Below are 17,967 nucleotides of genomic sequence, written 5' to 3'. Positions count from 1 at the left end.
GGCCGTCAGCCTCCCAGCCCCGCCCCGGAGGCCTCCGGTCGCCTGGCTCCGGCCCCACCCCGGCATCCCCTGGCCCTGGCTGTCTCGCCACCCCCGACACTGCAGCGCCTGCCGGCCTCGGGGCCCCGCCCTCTGCCTTCGCTGGCGCCGCGCTCCTTCAGTCTCCCCAGGGCCTGTTTCATGGATAGGGTCCCCTTGCCCGCGTGAAAATCTCCTTCCTCCTCAGCTCAGAAACACTCCAAGGTCTCGGCACCCGATACTGGCCTTACCTCATCCGAATACCCCTCGTGCCCTTGATGTACTTTTCCATTCCCACTCCCTACTCTGGCAGCCTAGCTTCTAAGCTGAGGAGCTTGGCCTTCGCTCCAGGTGCGGGGACTCGGAAGGATTTGATTCGCGCTTTAGAAAGATCGCTCTGCTCCTGTGAGGAGGAGGGCGTGTAGGGGCTGCAACCAGAGACACAGTCAGAAGCTCCGGGCTACCGCGATGGTCCAGGTGAGAATGGAGGGGCCTAACTAAACCAGTGGCGGGAGGGATGGAAGAATGAACTGAGACACTTCGGAGGTGAATGAAATCGAGCGACTGCATGTGGAGGTGTGGGTGGGAAAGGTATCTGAGATGACTCCAGTTTCTGGCTTGGACAATGACTTGGATGGAGGGTTAGGTGGGGGCTGAGCAGAGTCCACGAACAGTTTTTAATTTGCCTGAGTTTAAGGTGCCACAGGACACAGCCTAACAGAGGCCCAGGTTGGAGCCATCGACCATGGAGTCACGAGAATGGAAGGGAAGCTGACGCCATGTGGGATGGGGTAGAACTGTCCGCAAATTCGTCCCGCCTCTGGAGTCTTCAGACCAGTCAAGGCCGAAATTCAGCCAAGCCTCTCCTCTCTCTAGCTGTTATTTGTTTGTTTGCAGCACGTGGTCTGGTGGCACCCTGCAGGATTTACCAGCTTTTTGCCAGCATTCTGGCCTATGCAATCAATACGTCCCTTCAGCGTTGCACTTGGATGGATTGGACCTGTAGTTGTTATATATGGATATTGTCTAAATTATTTATTACAGTATTAACTGACTCCTATGTTCTGGCCTTCAGAATTTCTCCTTTGGATCAATTACTAGCTTGTCTTACATTTTCTGCTTCATTCTTTTAAAATGTTTAGAGATGATTTGCTAACTTCTAAGTTTTCTTCATTGCTGTCAATGATGCAATTTAAACTGTCAAAAAATGTTTTTCTCAAGCAGGGTAGTAATGGTGAACCATTCCCTTGCTATTCAGACAGCATGGTTTAGATGAGGCGCACCTATCCCCAGCTCTAGGAATGGAAACAGGACCCAAGTCTGGCTAATCAGACATTGGTTTAGGGTCGGTCCCATGGTCTGAGCCAGACCAATGAGAATTGGTAGAGGGACTTTTCTGGAACTAAAGAAATGGATCCTGGCTGGCGTGGTGGTTCATGCCTGTAATTCCAGTACTTTGGGAGGCCGAGGCGGGTGGATCATCTGAGGTCAGGAGTTCGGGACCAGCCCGACCAACATGGTGAAACCCCGTCTCTAGTAAAAATACAAAATTAGCCGGGCATGGTGGCACATGTCTCTAATCCCAGCTACTCAGGAGGCGGAGGCAGGAGAATCGCTTGAACCCTGAAGGCGGCGGTTGCAGTGAGCCAAGATGGCGCCATTGCAGTCCAGCCTGGGCGACAGAGCGAAACTCCGTATCAAAAAAGAAAAGAAATGGATTTTTTTTTTCTTTTGCAACTTCTATTTTAGAATCGGGGGTATATATGCAGGCTTGTTACAGAGGTATATTGCATGGTGCTGAGGTTTGGAGTATGAACGAATCCGTCCTTCAGGTAATGAGCATAGTACCCAATAGGTAGTTTCAACCCTTGCCCCCTTCCTCCTTTCCCGCTTTTGTATTCCCCATTGTCTGTTGTTCCCAGACATTGATCTTTTTCCGCTATGTTGCCAAGCTGGTAGAGAGGCTGGAGTTGCTGGCAACCATCTTTGCAACCATGCAGGGAGAGCTACTTTGGAAATGAAGCAAGACAAAGAAGAAAACAGATAAAAGGAGACAAATGTTTGACTTTGTACAGCTGGAAACCAGCAATGCTGGAAATGAGCACTGAAGGTAGTTTGATGGGTTTGTCACTTGTAACCAAGTGACCCATGGCAAGCTCACAGATTTCTACTGGCAGAATTCCTCCTTTTCTTTACTTAAAATGGTACTTTTGGCCAGGCAAGGTGGCTCACACCTGTAATCCAAAGACTCTGGGAGGCCGAGGCGCGCTGATCACCCAAGGTCAGAAGTTCGAGAACAGCCTGGCCAACATGGCGAAACCCCGTCTCTACTAAAAATACAAACCATTAGCTGGCTGCAGCGGCCTTTCTACCAGCTTTTTGTCTCTAACCTTCCTCTTCCCCATAATTTAACAATTGCCCATACTATCTGTTACTCTGAGCTACTCTCTGCCCCATTCTCCTCCTCTTATCCTCAGTTCCCCCTGGGCTGTCAGAGCCAACTGAAATGAAAACATTTAGGCCGGGCATAGTGGTTCATGCCTGTAATCCCAGCACTTTGGGAGGCTGAGGCGGGCGGATCACCTGAGGTCAGGAGTTCGAGACCACCCTGGCCAACATGGTGAAACCCCATCTCTACTAAAAATACAAAAATTAGCCAGACATGGTGGCATATGCCTCTACTCCCAGCTACTTGGGAGGCTGAGGCAGGAGAATCGCTTGAACCTAGGAGGTAGGGGTTGCAGTGAGCCGAGATTGAGCCACTGCACTCTAGCCTGGGCGACAGAGACTTTGTCTAAAAAACGTAAATAAAATAAAATGAAATGAAAACATTTACTACTTGAAATCCTTCAGACTCCCCATCACCTACCTACAGGCAAAACTCTCAAGTTCTTTTGTATGATTTAACCACTATCTACCTGTCCAACTGAAATCTACCCTTCAGTAGGTAGATGCAATATTCAGTAGGTGCAATATTATACTTGCACCTCCCTGCATAAGCTATGCTACAAGTTTGGTTATGCAGTTGCCCACCTTTTAAGGTTCACACCTTGTCTTCTCCAAAGAGCCACCTCTGACTGCCTCACAGTAAGCTTAGGGCCCACAACTTACCTGTAACTTTTGTTGCACTTGTGGCCTTTTACAACTATCAATTTATGTATGTGTCTGTTCTCACTGGTTTATAAGCTCCCTGAGGACAGAGCCTTGCTTGAGTCATCTGTCAGCAGCCCAATATGGGACAAAAAGTGCATGCATTGTGATTACTGAACAGAACTGATAGAGGCTCAGCAATTTGTGCTCCATAGGTCTAAGTTTGAACTTTTCTAGAAAAGGATTTGCACGATGATCTGACCAATCTTGGGCTTCCAAATTAGTTCCAACAGTTCTAGTATTTTTTTTTTTTTTTTTTTTGACAGAAGCAAGTAAGTTTTACTTTGTGATTAAAACAAAAGTGAAATGCATTTAGTCCCAGGAAATGTCAATCCTTTCTGCATCTTACTTTTTTTTGCTATGACCTTGAGATTCTCTTTTCTCTTCAGTTGTATTGGTCCATGATCACTCATAGCTTTCATACATATATATACATCTGAAACTCAGAAAATTCATTAGATAGGAACTCTTTGGATGCATCTCCTTTTTTAACCTCATTGGGATGATTTTTCGTTGCACCATCATTTTATAGAGCTTCCTAGCACTGTTGAGCATGCAGAATTTTTGCAAATGCAATTCAGAGAAACAGACTTGCTATATACTAGCTATTTGAACTTGTCTGAGCTTATGTGGCATGGTCTAAAGAATACTGAAATATTTCTGGCATACCTCTTAATTGCAATCACTTTCTCCAGGTTGCTTTATGGATTAAATGAGATAACCTACTAAAGGACTCCAGTGAAAAGCTAAAAAGGTAGCTAGCTTTTGAGGTGTTGTGGCAGACTGGAATCTAGTGGCCAGCGATAAAGGTGCAGGCTAGTGTCCACACCTAAGTGGGGACAGTGCAGGCTGTAATGTCCATACCTAGTGGGGACATCAATGGGGTATTTGTCAGAGAAGCTCCATGGCATAGTTTGGACATTGTTTCTGGCTGTGCAGGTTCAAACCCAGAGTCTGGCTCTTCCAAAGATTATCTGAGTTATTCTGTTATTTTACAAAGTTTGAAATAGCCATTAGATACCCTTACAAACTTATCATTTGTGTGATTGATTTTAAGCCTACTGAAAATGTCAAAAGAAATCCAAAACTGATTGCTAGTAACTAGGCCAGGTGTGGTGGCTCACACCTGTAATCCCAGCACTTTGGGGCCGGGGCAGGCGGATTGCTTGAGCTCAGGAGTTCGAGACCAGCCTAGGCAACATGGCAAAACTCCGTATTTACAAAAAATACAAAAAATTAGCCGGGCATGATGGTGCATGCCTGTTGTCCCAGCTACTCGGAAGGCTCAGACAGAAGGATCACTTGAGCCTAGGAGGCGGAGGTTGCAGTGAGCCAAGACTGTGCCACTGCACTCCAACCCGGGCAACAGAGACCCCAGCTCAAAAAAATAAAATTAGTGTTAACTGGTACTGTTTAGCCACATTCATTAAGTTTTTAATTTTAACTCTACTATCGCACAACCAGGAATGTACAAGAGATCTGGAGCCTGATTTGCATGGCAGGAAGGAGACCACGTATTTTTGTTTGGGATGGGTTTTAGCCACTATCAGAGACACAGTTTGTTTCTTAGGGGTTCGGTCCTAGTAGTATGATACTTAGTTCATTTAGGAACTTCCTTTTTTAACGGCTAAGAAAACATTTTAGCTACTAAATGATATGCAAAGATAACTTTCCAAATTTAAGCTGTACTCAAAAATCCACAGAATCTGCAAAACTCTCAAGTTTCTATATTTAAATAGAAATATGTTGATGTACATACTTTAATCAGTCATTTCTTGCTTTCAATATATTTTATTCTGACGAAGTTACAAAAGTAGATACAAAATACTTTTTTTAAAAGTACAGTTAACTGACTTAGAAAAATAGATAAAGCCCCTAAGGATTTTAAAACACAACATAAATTTTTACGTAAAGAACATTTAAAAATATTTTAGATGGTAACCAAAACTAACTTACACAAACTATTTTTGATGTAGAATAGAATGCTGTTCTATAATAAGAAGTCTATAGCACACTGGTAATCCATTTGGATGTACAGAATACTTGTTTGGAATAGAATCTGATAATGAGAGAAAACCCAAATGAATGTCAGTGCAGTTGCTTCAAAAAAATTACTGCTACCACATGTACTATCATCCCCCAAGGCCTTTTACAGTCTGAAATATCAAAATTGAAAGCAAAAACAGGATGACCAAAGGACTACTATTTTACCTCTTTTCAGAACTCTACAATAGTAGAAACTAAATCCCCTTATGGATCTCAGGGGGAAATAATGTGCCTGTTGAAGGTGCTCAGTGTTTGGTGTCCATGCTGGCATTTTTCAGGTGAGGGTTTCATACTGACAGGAGGCAGGCTCCTAAAACAAGGCGGTAGCACCAGCACCATGACTAGGGCTGCTTAAAAACAAATTTCTAGGACTTACACTCTTTGGGCCTGATTTGTTAATGCTTATGAGGTAATGATATTATGTTTGAGAAGCTCTACTTCTAGTATAACCTCAATGCTCAGAGAGAAAGCCAACAATACAATCAGGAAACCACAATATTGACAAAACTTAGTATTACCACCAAGATTGTTCCTCTTGCCTTGGCACTACTAAAAAACTTTACCTTTGTTACTAAAGTCATGGTGAATACAGATTTTGCATTTCTCCTGTAAGCAGTTACATAAGCTAGGGTTCTACAAGCCTTAGATGAAAGGAAATACTTTGCTGGAAGCCCTGTAAAAATCACTTTATTCACAATCTGAAGAATGAAAGCCAAATTTGGCTGTCAATACAAAAACTGTAGTACAAGGAAGTTCAACTGTTTAAAAATCTGCACATCACTGTACAAGTGTGTTTTGAAGGCCTGAAAATTAAAGCACCATAGGATTAACTGCATAATTTAGCTAGCACTCTCTACCCCATGACTGTAATCATGTATGAAGAGCAGAGATCAGACACTGAGAGGAGATGGCTTCTGATTAGCAAGGGGGAAGGGAGTGACTGTTATGGAACACGCAAACCTTGGGCATGGGGAGATAAAAGTGAGAAGAGTCAAAAAGATTGATTTCTATAGGCTGGGCACGGTGGCTCACGCCTATAATCCCAGCACTTTGGGAGGCTGAGGCGAGCAGATTGCAAGGTCAGGAGATGGAGACCATCCTGTCTAACACGGTGAAACCCCATCTCTACTAATAATACAAAAAATTAGCTAGGCGTGACTAAAAATAGAAAAAATTAGCTGGGCGTGGTGGCGGGCACCTGTAGTTCCAGCTACTCAGGAAAGGCTGGGGCAGGAGAATGGCATGAGCCCGGGAGGCAGAGCTTGCAGTGAGCCGAGATCCCGCCACTGTACTCCAGCCTGGGTGACAGAGTAAGACTCTGTCTCAAAAAAAAAAAAAAAAAAAAAAGATTGATTTCGTCAAACTGTTACCAAAGGTTGGCCCTCTAGCCAACTCAGGAAGGTGCCATCCTCTTCCCATTATCTCCCCTTCCTCCAATTCTCCTCCTCCCCTTGGCTCCCTAGCCTTGGAGGTAAACACTAATATTTGGGTGCACTGCTGGTTAAGCCAGATTGGCTTGGGAACCTGGTAATGTTTTTATTTTTATTTTAAAAAAGGATAGTCTGAGTCTCAAAATACCAACACATCTCTGATTTATGTCCCATTTATAAGCTGCCTTAACTACTGTCCCAACATGTGATCGTCTTTCATTTGCTTTGGAGCTTAGTGGTGAAGAGAGGGAACATTTCCATAACTGAAAATAAATGGAGAAAAGTGATAACTCTTTTGTTTGAGAATATTTGAAATACTAGAAATAATGAGGAAAGTACAAGCCTAGCTGAGAAACTAGTTTCATCACTTGTGGACTTAAAAAAGTAAAGCCAACAGGGTTTGAAGTTGAGAGGCAGTTCACATCCTAAGTGACATCTAAAAACCTGCTTTCTTGTTCGCAAATGATCAACATGAACATACAGAATGGCTGACATTTGGACCTTTGGACAAGCTTAAAACATGGATTGTGGAATGTCTAATAGAGGGCTTTTCTCTTTTTTCATAATGACTGTCCCACACTTTAATTCCTCAATGATATGTGGATGCTAACTAAATCAGATGAAATGTTTTCTTTAAAATTCTGTATATATTTAAGAATTTCTAGGAAATGATTATTTAAAATGGAGTTTCTAAGTAATTATTTTCTTTATAGTTTAGTGGAGTAAGAAAAATAAATGTTAAAAAACCCCATCAAATCTAACCTTTATCAAAGCCATCAAGGAGGCTGGTAAAATACTTTGCAAAAATCACAGCTCTGAACCACATAGAATGCTGGTGAACTTAAAGCTTTGCCAGTTTGGCAAGTCTTCCAGTATAATACTTGTTGTGCCTCAGTACATTTTAAATAGACAGCTAGAGTTTACTAAATCCTAGGAATCAAATAAAAAATAAATGTTTTCTTCACTAAAGGGGAAGGTTTTTATATCCCAATAGAAATAGAGGAATTTCAAGTTTTGATACAAAAACAATTAAAACAAAATAAAACCCAAGTGGGAGCTCAGTCCATCTTTTGAATATTAACAGAATGAGGATATTTTTTAAACTTATTTCTCCCATTTTGTTTCCTTTAAACACATACACTCACTCACTCTCTCAAGAATAGGTAGCACACCAAAACTTTATCTGTGTTATAAGATGTGTACACCTTCATGGTTTATTGTGGTTTTCCTTAAGTTTTATCCTTATTAGGATGAAGTTCATGCATTTCTACACTACTCTTAACTAAGGCTCAAGAGACAATAAAACACAGAAGTAATTTTTTAATAAAAGGAAATAAAATAATCAAGTACTCTGAGTATTTTCCTCCATTCTCTTATCCAGAATTTCAAGGCCTCTGAAAAATAATGAAATAATAAAAATAGTGGTTTTGAGATCTAAATTTGTTGTTAATATTTTGGATTCCTTTTCTCAGCCAAAAGCTACTATCTGAATTAAGCTTTTCAGTCTAAAAGCCTGGAAGACCATCCTTAGAAGACATTAAAAAATTACTTCTGATACACACACTCCTAATAATTTAGATAGATATGAAAACAATCTCAAATAAAGATCAAAAAATAAAGTCCCTGTAAAAATAACTTTGGTTGCTCCCACCCACACGTCATATGATGATTTAAACTGCAATCATGAATTCTGAAAAAATATACATATCTTATCTATAAAAACACTACCATACAAACTTGAAACTAAAATGTTATCTGAAGTGACACAGATGTTCTAAATCTCAAGGATACTGAAAAATACATTTTTTATTCGTAAAATAAAAGAATAAAACCAATCTGATTGTGTTATTAGGAAATTTGTTCTGGAAACTTATTCATAAATTATTGATGGAAATTCTTAATGTCCATTATGCTGTCACCTAAAACAGATTCAATCATTTTCTTGTAAAGAAATGACTGAGTAAATGAGTAAAATAATAATAAGTAAATTTATAAGCTACAGGTTAACCATCACATATTACAACCAAGTATGACTATGTGATAATAACAGGAGTGGTCACACAGTACTTAAGATTTGGCTGTGTCCTTAAGGTCTTACTCGGAAACTATCACACCAACCTACCTTTGGGATAATTTTATCAGTAGACACAGGCAATGGGTATCTTTTTATCCTGTTTTCTTAAAAGTCTGTATCACTAGTCTATAACAGAGCAATGAGATAGTTCTAGCAATAGATGAAGCAAGGGGGTAACTGTGTTCTAGAAGAAACATTTATCTGTCTTTTGATCCAAGTTTCTCTATTAATTCTTGAAGAGGTGCCAGCTCACGCCTATCAATCAGATTAAACTCCTAAAAAGAGAAGAAAAATAACAATTAAAAATGGATCTAAAACTAAAACTCTGTAAATGTCTTTTGGAGAAGGGATTCCCAACTCTAGTTTTCTGAAGTCCAAAAGAATGATGAAATAACCTCTGTGAACATTTTAAAATAGGCATTTACTCTTTTTCTTTTTTGTACAGATGTGGTCTATGTTGCCAAGGCTGGTACTAAACTTTGGCCTCAAGTGATCTGCCCACCTTGGCATCCCAAATTCCAAAGTGCTAGGATTACAGGTGTAAGCCACCACATCTGGCCCTCTCTTTTTAAAAATATAGGTATGATATTGTGATATAAGTATTTGGTCTTCCTGTTTCTTCACATACAGCTCCTAAAACCCTTGTTGGAGTCACCAGAGTGCTAAGAGTATCTTGTATGCTAATGAGATGACTGGTGGCTGGAGGCTCCTATAAAGCTTCAGGATGGGAACTGGTCAACCTTCAGCCAGCCCTCTCCCCTTCCCAGATCACAACCTCTGGGGAGGGGAAAGGGCTGGCTGAAAGTTGAGTTGATCATCAATGGCCAATTATTTAATCAATCATGGGCAAGTAATGAAGCCTCCATAAAAACACAAAAAATAGGGCTCAGGAGAGCTTCCAGATAGCTGAACACGTGGAGGTTCCTGGAGCGTGGCATGCCTGGAGAGAGCATGGAAGCCCCTTCTCTGGCCCTACACATCTCTTCCATCTGGCTGTTCATCTGTATCTTTTGTTAACATCTTTCATAATAAACGGGTAGAGATAAGTATTTCCCTGAGTTCTATAAGCTGCTCTAGCAAACTAATCAAACCCAAGGAGGGGGTTGTGGGAACCCTGGTTTATAGTCAGAGGTATAGGTGACAATGTATTACTTTTGATTGATATCCCAAGTGGGGGGCAGTCTTGTGGGACTGAGCTCTCAAACTTGTAGGATCTGATGCTACCTCCAGATAGACATTATCAAAACTGAATCGAATTATAGGACATTCATCTGGTGTCCACTGTAGAAATGATCACTTGCTTGGTGTGTGAGGGACAGTCCCCATGTTTGGTCACAGAAGCGTTCTGTGTGGTGAGAGTATAGTAGGATAAAGGGAGTTGTTTTTTCCTATATTCTTACAATGGGAGACTTATTAAAGAAGCAACTCTAGGTATCAGTATGATCCTCACTGTGTTAAACATGGAAATCAAAACTGTATACATACTTAAATTTACATTAAAATTACCCGAAAAAGGCCGGGCATGGTGGCTCACGCCTGTAATCCCAGCACTTTGGAAGGACGAGGTGGGTGGATCACTTGAGGTCAGGAGTTCGAGACCAGCCTAGCCAACATGGTGAAACCCCATTTCTAGTAAAAATATAAAAATTAGCCGGGCATGGTGGCAGGTGCCTGTAATCCCAGCTACTCAGGAGGCTGAGGCAGGAGAACTGCTTGAACCCAGGAGGCAAAGGTTGCAGTTAGCCGAGATCGTGCCACTGCACTCCAGTCTGGGCGACAGAGCAAGACTATCTCAAAAAAAAAAAAAAAAAAAAAAGAAACTACCTGAAAACTACAAACTGAATTTTTGATAAAGGGCCAGTAGACCTTTTATGCAACAATCTGAGAAGGAAGATCAGGAAGAGCATGGTACAGTACACAAAACTATAATACACAGTATCTACTATAAAGCTACCAGGTTTTTTCATCATAAAATATCTAGACAGACATGTATATGTAATTCAATATGCAAAATATAAGTATCTCTAAAGTTAGGCTAAAGGTGTACCAATTCTTTGATATCTTTTTCAAACAATGTGAATTATTTTGATTTTTTTAAAGTTCCAATTCTGGCCGGGTGCTGTGGCCCAGGCCTGTAATTCCAGCACTTTGGGAGGCCAAGGTGGGCGGATCACCTGAGGTCAGGAGTTTGAGACCAGCCTGGCCAACATGGGAAACCCCATCTCTACTAAAAATACAAAAATTAGTTGAGGGTGGTGGTGGGCACCTGTAATCACAGCTACTCGGGAGGCTGAGGCAGGAGAATCACTTGAACCCAGGAGGCGGAGGTTGCAGTGAGCCAAGATCACGCCATTGCACTCTAGCCTGGGCAACAGAGTGAGACTCTGTCTCAAAAAAAAAAAAAAAAAAAGTTTCAATTCTGACTAAGGGTCCACAAAGCAACAGGCCACAACCCTGAACGGATAATCCTAACCACAAACCTAGGGAGGCCAGAGGCAGAAGGCCCAAATGGGGATGATACCTTTTTATACTGCTGCACACATCAATAAAATAAATAATGTGGAAAAGAGAACAAAACAGAAAAGAGAAGCTTGCCTGTAATTGGCTCTACATCTATAACTAAGACACACTGCTCTTTGTTGAAGTTCCCAATCCAAATTAAGTCCAAGTCACAGGACACAGAAATCGACATGGATCAACTTACCTGAACAAAGAAAATAAAGTGCTTAAAGGAGGTGTTGAGGTGGGCCTCCTCTTGCAGCTGCATCACAGAATCAAAGTGCTGGTGATAAATATGGGCATAAACCCTGAACAGACGCTTTAGAATAGTCTTTGCCACAGACATAAAGTTTTTGGGAAATGGGACACCTGCAATTAAATACACATATGAAACAATTAGTCTGTTATCTAATTTAACAGTAGAAAGTTGTTTGTTTGTGATAGGGTCTCACTTTGTCACTCAGGCAGTGGTGCAATCTCAGCTCACTGCAGCCTCGACCCCCTGGGCTCAGGTGATCCTCCCACCTTGGCCCCCCAAATAACCTGAACTACAGGTACACGCCACCACGCCCAGCTAATTTTTTGTATTTTTTGTAGAGATGGGGTTTCGCCATGTTGCCCAGGCTGGTCTTGAACTCCTGAGCTCAAGCAATCTGCCCGCCTCAACCTCTTAAAGTGCTAGGATTACAGGCATGCCCAGCCTAACAGCAGAAAGTTTACACACTGCCATGAGCACCTGCAATATATAAGCACACATTCATAAATACACACAAACCTACCTCTGTATATATTTTTTAAAGCCAAGGAAATGAAAACCCAATCCCAAATCCTCACAAAGTACCACACTTTTTTCTGACTGCCTTAGGCACAGGTATCAAATTATGTAAGATGCTGCTGAATCAGAGTTCAAAAATCCTGCAGTTTTAGTTTTTGTTTTTTTTTTCCAGAGACCGAATCTCACTCTGTCACCCAGGCTGGAGTTCAGTAGCATGATCATGGTTCATTGTAACCTCCACCTCCCAGGCTCAAGCAATCTGCCCACCTCAGCCTCCAAAGTAGCTGGGACTACAGGCGTGCACTACTACGCCTGGCTGATTTTTGTATTTTTAGTAGAGATGGGTTTTTGCCATGTTGGCCAGCCTGGTCTCGAATTCCTGGCCTCAAGTGATCTGCCTGCCTTGGCCTCCCAAAGTACGGGGATTTAGTTCTTTAATATTAGAGAGTTTCTTTCTGAAATTAAATGCAACAAGAGTAAGTATTTTGATTATAAATATTTTTACTTTGTAATTTGTAACTCTAAAGAAATTACACTGGCTCGGTGTGGTGGCTCGTGCCTGTAATCCAGCACGTTGAGAGGCTGTAGTGGACAGATTGCCTGAGCTCATGAGTTCAAGATAAGCCTGAGCAACAAGGTAAAACCTCATCCCTTAGGAAAAAAAAGAAGAAATTACATACATACACACTCTCTCAATGAGGACTGGAAACTCTCCTAAGCAAAATAAAAAGGCAGCCGGGCGCAGTGGCTCACGCCTGTAATCCCAGCACTTTGGGAGGCCGAGGCGGGCAGATCACGAGGTCAGGAGGTCAAGACCAGCCTGGCCAAAGAGACCAGCTTGGCCAACATGGTGAAAACCCATCTCTACTAAAAATACAAAAATTAGCCGGGGGTGGTGGCGGGCAACTGTAATCCCAGCTACTCGGGAGGCTGAGGCAGAGAATTGCTTGAACCTGGGAGGTGGAGGTTGTAGTGAGCCGATATCGCGCCACTGCACTCCAGCCTGGGTGACAGAGCGAGACTCCATCTCAAAAAAAAAAAAAAAAAAAAAAAAAGTGTCTTTTTTAGAAAAACAACTGGGGTAAAGTGTGGTATCTTTCCAAGCAGTGGAGATGGGGATCCAACTGGTTACATTCCTGAGAATTTTGGCTGACAATATCAAAGTCCATTAGAAAACAGGGACAGGCAGGTCAGGAGTTCGAGACCAGCCTGACCAACATGGTGAAACCGTTTCTACTAAAAATACAAAAATTAGCCAGACGTGGTGGCTAAGGCCTGTAACTCTAGCTTCTCAGATGGCTGAGGCAGAAGAATCGCTGGAACCCAGGAGGTGGAGGTTGCAGTGAGCCAAGATCGCCGCCACTGCACTCCAGTCTGGGCGGCAGAGTGAGACTCCATCTCAAAAAATAAAAATAAAAATAAAGACACATTAGTTGGCCTTAAAGGCCTGTTCCACAACGCTACTTTTGAAACACATTCTTTTTTCAATCTTTCAGAAAACAAAGGCTTAAAACACTCTTTCCTTGCATTTTTTCCCAGCCAGTTCTCAATAACCTGAAACTTAGTATATTTTGCTGATGTTTGTGGTTATTCCCCACCACCACCCCATTCCTCATTAACTTGACTTTTCAGACACTATCCTAGAGCTTATAGGCATGTTTTCCTGGGCAGGATCTTGTATTCATGTATTGAAAAAGCAGATTTCCGGCCGGGCGCAGTGGCTCATGCCTGTAATCCCAGCACTTTGGGAGGCCAAGGCGGGCAGATCATGAGGTCAGGAGATCGAGACTGTCCTGGCTAACACGGTGAAACCCCGTCTCTACTAAAAATACAAAAAATTAGCCAGGCATGGTGGCGGCGTCTGTAGTCCCAGCTACTCAGGAGGCTGAGGCAGGAGAATGGCGTGAACCCGGGAGGCGGAGCTTGCGGTGAGCTGAGATCGCGCCACTGCACTCCAGCCTGGGCAACAGAGCAAGACTCCGCCTCAAAAAAAAAAAAAAAAAGCAGATTTCCGGCCAGGTGCAGTGGCTCATGCCTGTAATCTCAAGCTCTTTGGGAGACTGAAGCAGAAAGATTGCTTGGGCCTAGAAGTTTGAGACCAGCCTGGGCAACATAGTGAGACCTCGTGTCTACAAAAAATTAAAAAATTAGCTGGGCGTGGTGGCACACGTGCCTGTGGTCTCAGCTACTCAAGTGGGTGATGTAGGAGGACCACTTGTGCCTGGGAGGTCAAGGCTACAGTGAGCTGTAACTGCACCACTGCACTCTAGCCTGGGCAACAGAGTGAGACTCTGTCTCAAAAAAAAAAAGTAGATTTCAAAATCAAACATCTTTTTTATCAGAATGTATAAATGGGCATCTTTCTAATAAAAGGATATTAATAATTTGCATATATTAGAAAAAAATTAATGATAAACAGTTCTGTCTGAGACTAAATAACTGGCAAAAGTAAGATGTAGATAACAGCCTAATGGCAGGGGAGTGGGAGTGAGAGGTGGTGGATCAGAATGAATTATTTAAGAACAAGAAAGTGAGAAAAAAGCCAGGCATGGTGGCTCATGCCTGTAATTCCAGCACTTTGGGAGGCCAAAGTGGGTGAATCACTTGAGGTCAGGAGTTCGAGACCAGCCTGGCCAACATGGTGAAACCCTGTCTCTACCAAAAACTACAAAAACTAGCCGGGTGTGGTGGTGGGCGCCTGTAGTCCCAGCTACTCGGAGGCTGAGGTACGAGAATTGCTTCAACCCAGGAAGTGGAGGTTGCAGTGAGCCGAGACTGTGCCACTGCCCTCCAGCCTGGGTGACAGTGAGACCCTGTCTCCAAAAAAAAGAGAGAAAAGAGGATAAATCAAAAGAATTATTTACCTTCCATAAGCAGAGACTTTAATGAGTAAAGAAATAAGTAATTTGTTTAAATCTAAACACTTTCCAAGCTGAATTTAACAGACATATTCAAGCACAGTCAATATATGTGAGAAAGGAAATAAAAGGTTTAATAGCAGAATGGAAAAACTGACCAACAACAAACAGACCAAATGTAACAACTTGGAAAAAAATTGTCCCGAAAAGCCTCTATAAGACTGCAAAAAGGAATTCAAAAATACGTTGCTCATGAAATACTCTTAAGTTGAAAATGGCAAGGATTGATTTCATCCATGAACACTGATGCCAAACTCTTAATCAAAATATTAACAAATACTCTTCCAGCAGAATATTTTTATTAAAAAATGGAGAAAACCTTATGGTCATAGGCAACAGATACTGGAAAAGTATCTGATAAACTCTACAGCCATTCCTCGTTAAGAAAAATTTTTGTAATATAAATGGTGGATATTTTTCATTAATATAATTTTTTAAAAATCCATACATCTCTAACCAAAAGCCAAGATTTCTGCTTACTGTGGAAATACTAGAAGTACTTGCATAATAGTAAGAAAGCAAGAAACGGATGTCTGCCATCACCACCATTACTCGGCACTGCACTTGAAATACCACTCAGTGCAATCAGATAAGCGTAAAACAAGAATACATTATCAGAAAGGAAGAGGCAAAATGAACACTATCTTAATATGACAGAGTTGTATACTTTAAAAATTCAAGAGAACCAAACAAAAACTAACAGAAAAAGAGTCTGATGGTTAATTATAAAATTTAAATAAAAATCAACAGCTAGGCCAGTCCTGGTGGCTGACACCTGTAATTCCAACACTTTTGGAAGGCCAAGGAAGAAGGGTTGCTTGAGCCCAGGAGTTCGAGACCAGCCTGGGCAACATAATGAGACCTCATCTCTACAAAAAATAAACAAAATTAGCCAGGTGTAGCAATGCATGCCTATAGTCCCAGCTACTTGGGAAGCTAAGGTGGGAGGATCACTGGAGCCCAGGAGATCAAGGCTGCAGAGAGCTGTGATCACACACCTGCACTCCAGCCTGGGGAACAGAGTAAGACCCTGTCTCAAACAAAATTAGAAATAAATTAAAAAATAAAAACCAACAGCTTTCCTATATACTAAATAACCAGCTGGAAACCAGATTATCAATAAAAGACATAAAATCCCTAGAATAAAATTAAGAAACTTGAACAACTGACATAAACTACAGAATTTTACAAGAGAAAATAAAGCTAAAGACATGAATAAATGAACAATATCTTGTTCTTGGCTAGGAAGATTCAGTAAAAAGAATCCCTATCTATAAAAATTAAATATAGTCATAATTAAAATCTAATTTTTTTTTTTTTTTTTACCTTGACAAAATGTTTCTAAGTTCTTTGGAAAAACAAATATCCCAGAATAGCTGTGAATACTCTGAAAAAGAAGAGCAAGGAAGGGAGACCAGCCTTACAAGATGCTAACAGATGCAGGGCCACAGTCACCAATGTGTGGAATTTCTATAGGAACAGATAAAGAGACTAAAACATGCAAAAATATATGGCAATTTGTTGTGCGCATAAGATAATCAGGGGAAAAAAGGCAAATGTGTTTAATAAATGGTAATGGGACAAACTGACTAGTATTTCCATTTGGAAAAAAATTAATGTAGCATTCAGGGAAAAAAATCTTCCTGGCCAGGCGTGGTGGCTCATGCCTGTAATCCCAACACTTTGGGATGCCAAGGCAGGTAAATCACTTGAGGTCAGGCGTTCAAGACCAGCCTGGCCAGCATGGTGAAACCCCATCTCTACCAAAAATACAAAAATTAGCTGGGCGTGGTGGCATGTGCCTGTAGTCCCAGCTACCCAGGGACTGAGGCATGAGAATTGCTTGAACCTGGGAGGTGGAGATTGCAGTGAGGCAAGATTGTGCCGCTGCACTCCAGCCTGGGCAACAGAGTGAGACTCTGTCTCAAAAAATAAAACAAAAGAAAACATGAATAAATATTTTTATAATCTTGAAGCAGGGAAAAGCTTTCTAATTGTTATATTAAAATCAAGTCATAAAAGATATAGTAGGACAAAATAGTAAGGTTGTGTATAGCAAAAATACTCCATGAACAAAAAGAGACAAAAGGTAACCCGGGGAAAAATATATACAACATGTATGACAAAGCGCTAATATCCTTTACACAGAAATAGATGAAAGATATAAACAGAAAACACACAATGATCAATAAAACAAAAAAAAGGCTAAAATGCTCAATCTCATCAACATTTTTTAAATGTACATTAAAACAGAAATTTAACCAAATTAAGAAAGATTAAAAAATGAGTAATAACCAGTGTTGGTGAAGAAATACAGGCAAACACAAACAGGGCTGGGGGGAGTATATGTTGGTACAAACTTTTTGGAGGAGAATTTGGCAGTCTCTACAAGTATAACAATGTTAAAAAGAGCACATTTATCATTCAAAAAGAGAAACAGGCTGGATATGGTGGCTCAAGCCTGTAATCCCAGCACTGTGGGAGGCCAAGGCAGGAGGATTACTTGAGGCCAGGAGTTTGAGACCAACCTGGACAACATAGCAAACCCACCCATCTCTACTTATATTAATAAAATAAAATTTTAAAAAAAGAAAGAATACTTCCACAATGTTAACTCACCAATCTTAGAAGGAAAAAGAGTTTCATCATCAAGCTGATCCTGAACCCAAGTCATCAAATAGTCAATGTATTTTGGTGCAGAACATTTGATTGGCTTTTTAATATTAGTACCATCTGCCCAATGATATTCATATCTGGAGAGAAAAATGTTTTACTGATAAATTTTTCAAAAATATTAACAAATGTGCAAGCTGTAAATAAAACAGGTTCATTCACATTTTGTCAATAGAAGTTACATCTAACTTTAATAAATCACCTTAAGTTCTACTGAAGATTACTGTGAGTTCCCTATAGAATTATCCTGAAAGTGACGGTTATAACTGGAAGAAAAAAGGGAGATAATGTGGCAGGAGGCAATGCCAGGATAGATGTTTTATTAACAACACAGCCCTGGGAAACACGAAGGAACTGCATTCCTGTAAAGCAGAAGGTTGCTGA

At 41.3% G+C, this 17,967-nt stretch overlaps 1 protein-coding gene and 1 long non-coding RNA gene across 3 annotated transcripts in view; one reads left to right on the top strand and one right to left on the bottom strand.

Moving 5' to 3' along the window:
- Positions 1-7: 7 nt before the first annotated feature.
- LOC134737854 (uncharacterized) lies at positions 8-5,262 on the top strand. The gene is made up of 2 exons (XR_010123240.1): positions 8-495; positions 716-5,262. It is a non-coding gene; the product is annotated as an uncharacterized LOC134737854 (long non-coding RNA).
- Positions 4,940-17,967, bottom strand: part of MOB1A (MOB kinase activator 1A) — a 26,390-nt gene continuing 13,362 nt past the window's right edge. For both annotated transcript variants that reach the window (XM_054473715.2, XM_054473716.2), the window contains exons 4-6: positions 17,530-17,663; positions 11,423-11,586; positions 4,940-8,993 (exon numbers count right to left, since the gene is read on the bottom strand). In XM_054473715.2, the coding sequence (XP_054329690.1) occupies positions 8,916-8,993; positions 11,423-11,586; positions 17,530-17,663 (376 nt within the window). In that variant the 3' untranslated portion in view covers positions 4,940-8,915. The remainder of the gene's footprint in view (positions 8,994-11,422; positions 11,587-17,529; positions 17,664-17,967) is intronic.

The sequence above is a fragment of the Pongo pygmaeus genome, chromosome 12 (genome assembly GCF_028885625.2).
Source record: "Pongo pygmaeus isolate AG05252 chromosome 12, NHGRI_mPonPyg2-v2.0_pri, whole genome shotgun sequence".
NCBI lineage: Eukaryota > Metazoa > Chordata > Mammalia > Primates > Hominidae > Pongo > Pongo pygmaeus.
Note: the sequence above shows the minus strand (reverse complement) of the source record. Positions and strands in the feature narration are given on the sequence as shown.